Source organism: Alligator sinensis, unplaced genomic scaffold (assembly GCF_000455745.1).
Source record: "Alligator sinensis unplaced genomic scaffold, ASM45574v1 scaffold748_1, whole genome shotgun sequence".
NCBI lineage: Eukaryota > Metazoa > Chordata > Crocodylia > Alligatoridae > Alligator > Alligator sinensis.
The window spans coordinates 346,327-359,066 of NW_005842455.1; the positions used below are offsets into that span (position 1 = coordinate 346,327).

At 37.8% G+C, this 12,740-nt stretch overlaps 1 protein-coding gene across 1 annotated transcript in view; it reads right to left on the reverse strand.

Annotated features, from left to right (window-relative positions):
• The window catches only part of GOLGA3 (golgin A3), a 34,820-nt gene that overhangs the window by 15,184 nt on the left and 6,896 nt on the right, over positions 1 to 12,740 (reverse strand). The window contains exons 3-13 of the mRNA XM_025212324.1: positions 12,638 to 12,740; positions 11,387 to 12,081; positions 9,492 to 9,603; positions 8,640 to 8,946; positions 7,621 to 7,823; positions 7,096 to 7,233; positions 5,990 to 6,151; positions 4,645 to 5,013; positions 2,715 to 2,792; positions 1,342 to 1,605; positions 876 to 970 (exon numbers count right to left, since the gene is read on the reverse strand). The exon at positions 12,638 to 12,740 is cut by the window's right edge and continues 5 nt beyond it. Of these exons, the coding sequence (XP_025068109.1) occupies positions 876 to 970; positions 1,342 to 1,605; positions 2,715 to 2,792; positions 4,645 to 5,013; positions 5,990 to 6,151; positions 7,096 to 7,233; positions 7,621 to 7,823; positions 8,640 to 8,946; positions 9,492 to 9,603; positions 11,387 to 12,081; positions 12,638 to 12,740 (2,526 nt within the window). The remainder of the gene's footprint in view (positions 1 to 875; positions 971 to 1,341; positions 1,606 to 2,714; positions 2,793 to 4,644; positions 5,014 to 5,989; positions 6,152 to 7,095; positions 7,234 to 7,620; positions 7,824 to 8,639; positions 8,947 to 9,491; positions 9,604 to 11,386; positions 12,082 to 12,637) is intronic.

Sequence of the window (12,740 nt, forward strand, 5' to 3'; positions counted from 1 at the left end):
CAACACCCTTCCTAGTATACTTGACAAAAGTCATTGTAGTATCAAATGGTCATAGTTGGACTTAGGAAAACTAACAGAGACAAAGAAAATATTATATTACTCTCTCCTCAGGCAAGTGAAGGAATAACACATTTTAGAGTTAAAAACCTAATCTCAAAATTTAAGTTTGGCTAGCTTTTTTAGAGTTGGAGCTGTAATCTGTTGCAGCTGAAAAAAATCAAGGAACATAAATCATAATTAATCCCAGGAAATATGAACAGAATGTTAACATACTGTATATATTACACAGCATATGTTACATTGGAAAGTGTATTATAGACAGAATACTGGCAATCATCCTAAGAGTTAAACGCTAAGATTAATTCTACTGCATTTTAGCTAAAAATGGAAAATAAATACTTTCACAGTATTGCACGAAACTAATTTCAACAAAGAAAAACAGGCCGTTAAAAGATTGTCATCTCAATGTAACTACTTATACTATAGATACTTAATAAAAAGTAACACCTGAACACAAAAAAAATAAAAAAGGCAGATAGATAAATAAATTATATATTTCCCAAAGTTGGTACCTATGAAATAATCACACTCTCTATATTAAAGAGAGTCACTTCATTAGTTCAGTTACCGTTTTAAGGCTAGAGGGGGTCAAAGAAGTCTGAGCCTGGAACTCAGAAGTTCCAACCCACTAACTTCCATAATTTTGGGCATGTTAACTTCTGTGCCTAAGTCTGTTTACTTCCAAAATGGGAATTCAATATGCAGCTCCCCAATAGGGTGGGGAAAAGACCCATTTGTAATTTTTGTACAGTTTGCTAATGCACACTTGGAATGATGAATGCTATTACTCTGGCTGTACTAAAGAACCAACTTACTTTTTAGCTTCTTCTTGCATTTGTTCCACCTGCAGTTTTAATAAGTCATTTGCCTCAGCAAGAGATGTCATTTGTTGCCTGTCAAACTGCAAAGACTTGAGGAAAAGATAAAGAATAAGGAAGAAAAAGAACAAAAAAGGAGAATGTGTTAAGCACAAAACTTTCATATTCTAGTTTACTATATAAAAAAATTGTCTCAGAAAACAGTAGAGAAAACAGTAACATATATATGTGGCAGCCAATTTATGGTAAGCCCTGGTTTAACTTGAATATTTAAAAAGAAAAAAAAGTCAGCAAAATAATAGTATACTGATTCTCAAAAATATTTCTCTCTTTACCTAAGAGAACTTAAACATGAGGAGAACTTGCACATTACCACAACTTGCATCTCATTTCAGCAATCAGTAAAACTAGTGACATATAATATGACATTCTTTAGAACTTTAACATTCAGCATCCTCCACACCTGTAGATGTGCCTCCATGTCATCCCGCTCTTTCTGCGCCAAATGAAGATGGTTTTCCAACTCCACCATCTGCTGGTGAACCTGGGTCACTTCTTTCTGTAGTTTTGAATGCTCCACCTCAGTGGACTGCTTTTCAACCTGAAGTTTTAGTAACTCTTGTTTTAAGTCTTTCACTTCTGAGTCCAGCCTTTTCTTTGTAGCGTTCAGTTCACTAATCAGTTGGTCCTTTGAACTTGCATCTCTTCGATAAGCTTCCACCATTACCTACCACACAAAATGGAATTACAGAGATATTCGCCATGTCACAGTTGCTCAAAGAAGAGATGATTTATCAAAAATGCCGATATTTTACTTTTCAAACATCACAAGATGAGGAGCAATCAAGGACATTAAAACCAAAAGAGCTTCAAGGGAACAGAATCTTCCCTGCTGCAACTTTTGAAATGTCTAGCTTTAAGGAATTATATAAAGGGGATTACTTTATTACTTTTCAACTCTTTGTGCCAAAGGATTTAAAAGCCAGCACTATATTCTACAACTTTTTTTTAACTGGTTCACAGGTATTTTACATAGAATTAGTAGGTGACTGCAAGATAAAAACCAGGCACTTGTAAAAATGGAACTATATATTAGGAAGCAACAGTTCAGAAAGATAATCTTTGGAATTATATTATCCATTTTCCAGATAAAAGAAAATGTATTTAACCTTACAAAATAATCAGGCAATTTTACCTGTCCTGGCACAAAATATACGTGTCCATATTTTGCAATTAGGACTGGTATTACCAAATCTACATTCTTGAAAAACGCTGCTTACAAGTTAAAACAACCTTTGCTGTTGGACTAATAAGGTAACTAAACAGCAAGCTAATGGTCCTGCTACAGGTGGGAAAGATGCAACAGGACTTCAAGTTATCAGTCAGGATCAGACTCCATATACATTCAAAACAAAACCTAAAATAAACATTTATTTTAAATGACTATGCAAGTACAATTTTACAAGACCAATTTAAATACAGTACTCAAAAGTTTCTCTTTATTGTTGCAAAGCATATCATCTAATGCAAAAGCACTTGAGAGATCTTTTGTTATGATCTTTTGTTTAAGGCAAAGCACTTACATTTACCTGGGACAAGAATTGACTTGTGTCTTATTTTATATTGATTCCCATATAAATCAAAAACTACACAAGTTACATAAATCCTATAATGAAATGTGACAACATTCGATTTGACATAACGGCATGCAGTTTAAGCAGGTTAGTGGCTTCAGGCTTCTTTATGAAAAACAGCACTGCTAGCATATGCCTTTGCTGTAACGCACATACTGTTTATTTTTAAACACAATTTCAAAAAAGTTACATGTACACTTACCTTCTGCTGCAGGAACTGTTCCTTTACCTTTTGGGTCTGCTTTTTCAAGCTGGCACTTTCTTGTTGCAGATTTTCCACCTGTTAAGAGGGAAAAAATGCACATGTGGTGTTTTAACTGCATTGTAAATTCTTTCAAAAAAAGCCACTTTTTTTGTTATGCGTATACAGTGCATAATCTAATGAGAACATGAATGTTCACTGGTTATTGTGATGCTACTACAAACCAAATAATCTGGTTTACTCCTTCTCTGAATCTGTTCACACACGACAAATCTCCAATGCTGCATAAACAGCCTGAAGAAAGGCACTTTGTGCCCCAAAGTTTGTTTAACATCTCTCCCAACTTTACAGCTGTCCAATAAAACATATCATGCCAAAAAACCTTGCTTCTCTCATATTTCCTGGATCAACATGGCTACAACACTCCAAACCTTTTGAATATGCCATCACATATAGGTGATACATCTGAATTATACCAATTCATATTTACATGCTCAAGATAAAATGGAGATGATTTGTAACCAAGAGAGAGTTATTTTGCATGTGTTAGCAGAGCTACTTTCGACTTCTGGCACCAACATTTCAGAGCTTGTTTCGTTATCGTTCAAAAAAAAAATCCCATTGTTGGATACCAATCCCAGGCCATGGCCAGCCTCTCATACAAACGTATATTCTCTGTCTTGCACTGAAGTGTGAATATTCTAGAGCAGCATAAGTGCCACAAGTGGCACAGGCAACCACTGTGTGTAACAGTGGCAGATCGGAGATAAAGCAGAGAGCACAGTGGCAGATTGGGCAGGGAGGACAGGGCTGGGACCAGGAAGGAGAGCAGTATATCAGACAGAGGAAAGGGATCATGGAAGGTGTGAGATTATTTAGTGTGGCCCACCCAACAAAAAGGTTAGCCTCACTCCTCTAGACCAAGGGTCAGCAACCTAAAGCCTGTGGGTCAGATCTGGCCCTCAAAAAGGTCAAATAAAGTGAGGAGGAAGAAAAATTGGTGGAATGGAGCTGCACCGTTAGGCCCATTCCCTCTAAGACACTCCCCTGTTGCAGAGCCTACTGCTCTGTCATTTCTGTTTCTCTCCCTGTTGAGGGTCTGGGTCTTGGTATCTGCAGTGGAGGAGGAGAGATGGGGGAGAGTCAAGCTCCAGCCTGGTTCTGCTAAAGGTCACTGATCCCAGCTCTAGACAAGTTATGGAACAAACCTGATTATGCAACTAGAGTTTGGAACAGTCAAAGATTCATTGTGCACTAGAAAATGCATGATAGCAGCATCTGTAAACAGCAGCTCTAATCTGGTAAAGTAGTACAGTGACCAAGCAAAGAATTCTGAGAATCAATCTGTGAGCATATAGAACTGTATAAACATGAGACCCAATATAGTATTTCAAACAAAGTAGTACTAAGGCATTCCAAAAGGAGCAACCAAATGTTAGCTACATGCATGAGGAAGTCCTTTAGTACACAGTACAATATGAATAGAATACATTAAACATAATTTAAAAGGAACCTTATAATTCATATAAAATGTTCAATTTTGAAAAACTGGTTTCAGAAATTATCATGATCCTTGATAAAGAAGCAATGTAGTCTATTAAATCCTGGCACAAAAATATAACTGTTCCTCTCAAACTCCATGAATTAAGAATTAGACAGACATAAAATATCTGTACTGTTAACTAATATAAAATATACTATATACTGTAAAAATTCTACTTCAGTAACAGAAAAATAAATTAAGGTTACTCAACTTACATGAAGCAGTTATAAAAACTGATGGATATACCCCAATATCTAAATGAAGGCTTATGGGTATATGACAAATGCTTTATATGGAGGTATGCTCTAGTCATTCAGCTGCTCCACAAGCCTGTATCAATATATTTTATCTGTTATTTGTAAAAGAATAATACTAGAAACCAATTACCTGGCTAGATTTTACAGCTATTTCTTGCCTCAGTTGTTCCAATATCTCTGATGTTGCCTCTGTACCTTCTCCCAGGCGTTTTGCCCCTTCATCAAGTTCTTCTCTGCTTGCTTTCGCTGTTTGCAGAGCTACTTCAAGGACAATCTTCTCTTTCTGCAAATATTGGATCATGTCATCCTTGGAAGAAGTGTCACTTTGAAACTCTTCTAGCCTGGCCTCCAGCTCATCATATCGTGTTTGCAGGTCACTCAAGGACTGGTCTTTGGTGTGCAATCTCTCTTGAGTTAGAGTAAGCTGCTTCATGAGCTCAAGATGCTCCTGCTGTAAAGATTCAAGCTGCAGATCTCGTTGATGCAAAGTCAGTTTCACCTTAAGAGAGAAATATTTGAAAAATAAAAGATCTGAATTAATTTTAAATTGTGAAATTCACTTTATAAAAGCATTAACTTTTTAAAACAAAATAGGAAATCATCATGTAGCTGAAGGTCATCCTAAATTTCCTAAGCTGCTGCCTTTTTTGGTTTTTTTTTTAAACACAGATTTAATTTACTCGCTCTGTTTATCATTGCTGGAGTCATTCCATGCAAAAGCTACAGTGCTACAGAGCCAAACTGACCAGGCTGACAATCCTAGAAGTCTAAACAAAACTTTTTGTTTTTCAAATTGAAATTTAAAAAAGGTGAAAAAGTGTCTGGCATAGATATAAACTGCACAAAGTGCCAGTACTCCTAGCCATTTTTCCAGACCATAAATCAGCTACCACAGGCTCAGTCTAGTTCCATCCTGAATACCACCTCCCAGGAATACAACATTAAATCCTTTCACAAACACTGGTGTAAAGTGAAACTCTAGTCAGGAAAATGACTATCTAGAAAGGTAAATTTCAGCTGATCTGGACTTCTTCTGTATATCCAGATATTGTCTGCACAATTCACTACCAATCTACATTTTGCTACTTTGTAGCTCTTTCAGAATTCCATCACTAAGAAGAGGCTCAATCAAATTCCAGTTTTGTGAACTGGAGTAATGTCATAGTTAAAGATGCACAAGACTTGGGGGGAAAAAAAAAAGGCTTTTGTTCCCAGTTGGCATTTGCAAGCCTGATTGTTGTGTGTTACTGAGCAAACCTGATCTGGAAATTACTGAGAAACACAAAGGCAGACAAGGTTCCTTGTCTGCCTATGTCCTTAGACCAACACGGCTACAACCTACACCCCTGAGAAACACAAATGTGTTTATGCCTCCATATAATTTAGATCCAGTAAATGCAAAATTCATTTATGCTGTTTTCAAGTTAAATATCTACCTTGTAACCTTTAGGAAGCTAACTAATAATTGAATCTACCTGATTAAGTTCTAGCTCCAGTGCTGTTGCAGAATCAGCCATTTTCTGAAGTTGCTCTTTCTCATCCTCAAATTCCTCCAGCTTTCTCTGCAGGTCTTCTTCCACCATGGTTTTTGCTTCCTGAATCTGTATGAATGCAGCTTCTTGATCTACCATGTCGGCCTGCACAGCAAAAAACAAGGAGCTGTTATGATACAAGAATGTAGTACAAATATCAAATGTAATGGATTTAAAATGTTAGAGAAGATTTTTGTGAAGAGAGAAAGCACATATCATTCAGTTGTTGGCATTCAAGATACCCAGTCAGAGATTTACCAAATTTAGGACATACCTTGGAAGGGTTAGTGTACTTCCCTCAAACACTGAATTCCTAAGTAACGTTCTTATTTTACTGACAGTCAATAAAAAAATATGTATAGCATAGGAAAGAATTGAAACAATATGTTTGCAGACCGAAAGTAAACTTTTCACAAGCATTTACAATAAGAACTGGTTGGAAATTTTCCAGTGAAACAACACATCCTCAGAAAAAGCTGGTTTGTTAAATATTTTATTCAAAACATCTCTGGTTCACCTGTCTTTTGCTCACTCCAAGGCAGTGTCTCAAAAGAACATTGCCTGGATTCTTGGCAAACTGCCTCCGGCTGAAAACCAACTGCTTCCAGGTCTGCCCAGCAGTCACATATCCTAGAAGCTCCAGGCCCCTGGCTCTGCTGGGTTGGACCTGTAGCAGAAATCTGTGCCAGAGAGGTGAGGATCTCTGCCAGAGAACTGTGAACCTGAAAGTCTTGGGAGATGCAACATTACATTTAAGCCTTTTAAAGGTGCTTCCTTCTGGTAGGTAAAGTTTCTAGCCTAACCAGGTTTCCCTTACAAGTAGTTTGAATGTTTTGGGAAGTAACACTTGCTTTCTGGGGAACCATATATAAAACAATATATCATCATGTAAACAATGTTAGATATACAGCACTTCAATGAGAACATGATGACGTCACTTTTACCTATAAAAATACCTTCTTACCTTACCTGGAATCAGAAAATAATATGATCACCAAATTCAAATATAAAACCTAAACACAATACAATTCACAGAGGTACAACTTTACCTCAATATTTTGCAGTTGTGCTGCAATCCGTTCTTTTTCTTTAATGGATCTGTGCTGGGTTTCTGTTAGCTGATGAGACAACGTCACGTTCTCCAGTTTGAGGTGCTCCAACATGCCTGCTTGGGTCATTTGCCCAGCCTGCAAAAAGGAAGAGCCAGATTAAATACAAATACTCAAATATGGATGACAGCAAAGAAGCTGTACGGCAGATAACTCAAAAATCTCTCAATGCTTTAATCTATTACCTTACATGGGTCCATAGATCTACATCTATTAGCGTGCTCAACGAGCTTGTCAGGAGGTGTGTTGGTTCAATTTGTGCCAGAGCACTAGGCAAGAATTAACGTCTTGTGATGCAAGATACAAAAAAGAAAAAACCTGATATGCACCTCATATAAATTAGACTGGTTTCCGTCTTAAAAGTTTATGAACAATTTACGCTGCTAGATAAAAGGTAACATAAGAAGAAAGCAGCAAGGGTGTAGAAAGTGGTTCTGAGGTGCCTGTGATAATGCAAGTAGATACCTGTATGTTGGCCATCTCACTTTGTAGTCTAACACGAGCCTCCTGTGCCAATGCCAACTGATGATGATACCACTGCCGTACATTTTGCAGTGATGTGATCTCTCTTTCAGATGTTTTCAGCTTATTAGTCAGCGTGGCCCGTTCTAACTGTACCTGCTGAAGCTGGTTCTGTAAGGAGGCCAACTGTTGTCGCAAATCATGAACTATGAAAGGGAAAAATAAAGACTTTAAAACTATGCTAGTTCCAAATGTTCCATTTCAGATATTTCTAAGAGCAGTAGTGAGCCTTGGTGACATTTGTTCATGGTCAGCCTATTTTAGCGGAAGCAGGTCTAGAGAAAGAAAGAAACAAACAAAACCCAGTTTACTCCCCGAAAGGCCAGATGAAATCCCAGTGTTTACAGAGTTAATGTCATCAGCAGAATACAGTTGTAAAAATAAAAATAAAAAAAAATCCCTTCTTTGCATACTCAACTTCTTTTAGAAGTAAAAGAAGTTACTTACTTACTCTGGTTTTGTCTAATTTAAGACAAAAGTAACACACTACGCAGCAAAAACCTGTAATACAGTGTCATGACAGCAGGTTAACATTTTTCTTGGTTTTAATGCAGTCACATCAATAATACACACTGTTGTGGCTCAGTGGTCGAATCTTTGTCTGCCATGCGGGAGACCCAGGTTTGATTCCCAGACATGCATACAATTACAGCCCTCAAGACACCAAAAGTCCGGACTCAGTCTGGCCTTTGGATTCTGTCTCAATGACCTAAAAAGGTGGGGTATAAGGTCAGAGCCTCCACTCCTCCATACTCCTGTCTAGGCATATGTGTTGAAGGTCCTGGTGACCTCTCTCTCACACACACACTATGATCCAGAAGGATCAACAGTTGCCTACTACCACCATCATCGCATCAGTAACTGACAGCACCCATATGACTTAAGGTTAATTAAAATTTCTTGCAGAATGGAAAAAGGGGGAGAATAGCAAGTGTCTGAGACTGAGATTTATATCAACTCACCTGTGCTATCCTTACTGAGAACTTTTTTTTGCATATCTTCAACTTTTAACATGAGTCTTTGGTACTGTTCCTCTGCCACCTGAAGGTCATTATTCGAGGAAGCCAAGTTGGCATTCTTGGCTTCCAAAGCATTCTGCAAGTCAGCCATTGCTCGTTCCAGATCCCAGCAGGATTGCTTTAATGTGGCCACTTCCGAGCTCAGGGACTCCTGCTTCTGTTGGCTACTCTGGCTGTGCTCCATCTGTGCTTGAAACTTCATGTTCAAAGCTGCAAGCTGCGCTTGTAGTTCAGTCTTCTCTTTGAGTGCCTAAAAAGTTCAAGAAAATAATTTTTAAAAAATTAAGGGAGACTGACAAAGCAAACTAACAAGAGAGGCAAAGAAATCAAAAGCAACTAAAACAATATTTTGCTAAGCAAGTAATATATACTTGCAGGATCAGAAAGAAAAAAGTTGCACTCCATTTATTGTTTCCAATATGGCAAAAGAACGTAGGTAGAAGTGCATAAAAATAGTCCCTTTACAAAGCACAGTTATACCCAGGTATTTGGTATATAAGACAGCTTTTGTAGAACAGAAGACTGTCCTCCTGTTAAGATTTGTTTTATTTGCAAAAAAACATTCCTTTGCACCCTTTCCCTCTCAGATTTTCCTTTAGTAGATCCCCTTTTCCACATATTTTACTAACCTAAATTTAAAGAGTTTATTTTAAAATTCATTTTTTAAAAATATATGCTGTATAACACTATGAAAAAAAAAAAATCACACATCTTAGTGTGGCAAATTCTTAAAAATTTCGAATCAGTGTGTGGCTCTAGTTTTATTAAATAGCGAAATTCAGATTTATCTTATACCTGATTTGCTTCTAATGACAGTGCTACTAGCTGTCCTTCTAGTCTCATCTTCTCTTTTAGGACCTGCAACACTTCATCATGAGTTCCTGCGATAGAGCTTTCCAGAGAGACACTGGAGACAGAGACACCATACATGCTTATAAGGTCAGGATTTAATAAATCAACCAGTTAAAAAGAAAGAAGGCTGAAATGCCTAGAGAACAGTTACAAAGAAAAGCTGTTCAGCACAGATATCTCCTTATTCTCATCCCCCTATACAGCTGATTAAGTGTACGGTCACATGAACACATTACTGTAAGATAAGCAAGGGTGTTAACTAAGTTGAAGTGCTTTCTCTCCCCACATGAAGTGAAAGTGGACGTAAGCTTTTTTGTAAACTCTCATATTCAACATGTGGCAAAAACATACACATAAGCAGTCACTGCACAGTAGCTAACATACTATACATTCACAACCAGCTTACCTCATAGAACAAAGGGATAATAACTTCTGCTCTACCTTGCTACCTAAGTGATTGTGTAGATTGTGATTTTCTATTGATCTTGCCTCCAAAATTTTGAAAAGTTACTTCCTTCTCCCACGTAGGAAAAAGAAGACATGTAGCTGTATTTTCAAAAAAAATTGTTCAAACTCTACAACAAATATTAGACAAGCAGGAAAACAAACTGTAGCCCTGTCAGTCTGACCAGTTATACCTTTGTTAGTTCAACTTTGATCTCTTGTCAGAGAAAAGTTTTCAGCCATGCTTAGGTTATCACAGACACACACACTTGCAAAGATCCAAAAGCAAATCCCAGCTAAGGGGCTGAAGAATATAACAAAATTTGAGCAAGGACCCTGGCATCTCACAAGTACATAGTGCTGAAAAGATACATAACAAAACCAAGAGAAACTATTACTCTTTCTGCAGTCAGTAATATCTACAATTCCTTTTTTCAGGTCAGGGTATAGACCATGGCTTGAGAATTTGTTCTCACACCCACAATAAAAAGCCCAATCTTAAATTATTCTCATGGCATCATGCACAGCTCATCTTTACTTCCACATTCTTGAAAGAAGTAAAGGAGGGGAGGGGAGATCTGAGATTTAAGTGTCAAAATCCACTGTGGTGGGTTAGCTGAAAATGTCTGACTGTACTTCAGGTGCATTTTGAAGTTATGCCAGGGTGACCTAAGTATACCCAGAATCATGCCTTGCCAGACCATCTACACATTTATAAGGAAATTTAAAAAACTCAGCTATGGAGCTGTGACAAGAAACTGAAAATATCTAAAATGGTATAATCCAGATAAATGTGTTACCTATGTCATTAAAACGTCATATGTTAAAACTGCCATTATTTGTTGTTTAGTGTGAAGTGGATTGGGGAATACCCTACAGATCTATGCAAAGATCTATAAAACCTGTGGTTTAAATCATTCAGTCACAGCCGGTTCCTATCTATCAATGGTTCTCAACCTTTTTAAACTCAAGGTATCCCCTCCCTAGGCACAATGCAGCCCTTTGAAAATGCCTGCTCTTGATTTTCACTCTTTTAAAACAGAATAATACTAAGGCCATTCTTCTGAAAGACTACAAAGTGGTCAGGAAGTTTTTAATGCTATAGATTCCTATTTACAATCTTGGGTTTTCCCTACGATTCATGTTTGTGTGACTATGTCACCCTGGCTGACAATCTTTGAGCTATATTTTGATCTTTAGATATATTAAACATGTACTCTGTGAACTGACCGTATAGTTTTATTTAAAGATCCATTAGTCAGCACACATTTTATCATAATGAACAGAAATCAGAGCTATACTCAATGTACCTGTTGAAAATTAAAGCTTCAGATGGATATGCCAAAAAACGCCTAGGATGGTAATGGCAATATAATGCAACGCAACATATTTACCTGCTGGAAATACTCTCTCTCCGACTCTGTACTTCCCCATTAACTTCCTGCTCCTGGGCATGATGCTCTGCAGCTGCAGCCTGTAAGACCTCCCTGATGGAAGGAAATTGGCCCACCGCATCAGAAGGAATCTTCTGGCCATTTATCGTGTATGAAGTATCTTGTTTGCCTTCTGCATTCTGTAAAATACTGTACAGCCCCTTTCCTGACACACTGCTGTAGGTAGAGCTGTCACTTTCATTTCCATCCAGCCTCATTCCAACTTCACTTCCATCAATCTCAGAAACACTGTCCCCTGCCAATGAGGAATTCTCCAGTCGATCATCTGTGTCAGAGGGCAGACTGATCTCAGACACAACTGATGTCAAACTACTTCTGTTCTGCTTCAGAGACCCACCAAATGAATCTGGAGTCAAAAAATTCCGATTAGTATTTGCAGGGTCTGGCTCTTCTGTTCTATAATCAGCCAAAGACCGGATTTTACTTGATTTGGAAGATTTAGAGTTTTTTCTCTCTTTTGAATTTGCTGGAAGTCCCAGGCTTCCCAGTTTCGGCCCGCGGGGGACACTGGTCCGCAAAAAGGAGTACTCTTTCGTCATAGCTACAGTGCTGGCTCTTGGCAAGATTTCTGGATTTAACATCAGCTCAGGATCTAGTGTACTTGAGGGCCGATTTTTGGGTATACACTGTTTAGACTAAAAAAAACCAAAACCAAAAAATAAATTCCATAATGTAACAGTACAACTAACATCAGTGATTTTTTTCTGCTATTGCATTTAAATGTAAAGCTTCAACATTTCTTACAGATCTAATACTTGAAATGTATATAGCACTTCACCAACAATCTGATTTTAACTAGACTTAGTTGAATGCAACGTGGCCTGCAACATCCTTTGCCCCTAGGCAGTGGGTTCATCTGCTTCATATACTTGAGTAGATCATTTTTTAAATGAACAGTTGATACTCCAAATTGATACTCCAAATTGCTCTTCAAATTAGATTTTCCAAATTATTACAAAAATATCTAGAAGCTACTGCTCCATGAAATTCTAAGAGAGTAAGTGGCCTTCACATTCACTGGCACTGCTCCACAGACTTCAGCCACAGTGCTGATATAACTGAAGGTCAAATTTGGCACAGACAGAAAAAAGATAAGGAAAGGGATTTAGATCAGGTCCAGTGAGAGTTTCCTGCTTTCCCACCCATACTAGAGAGTCCTTAAAAGCAAAGAATCACCCGAAAAGTTCTTACTCTTTCTTGGTGCCTCTTCACTCTGTATTGTTTCAGCTGCTCTTCCAGACGCCGTCTTGCTTGAAGTCTGATTTGTTCTTCATTCTCTAAGGGGAGTGAAGAT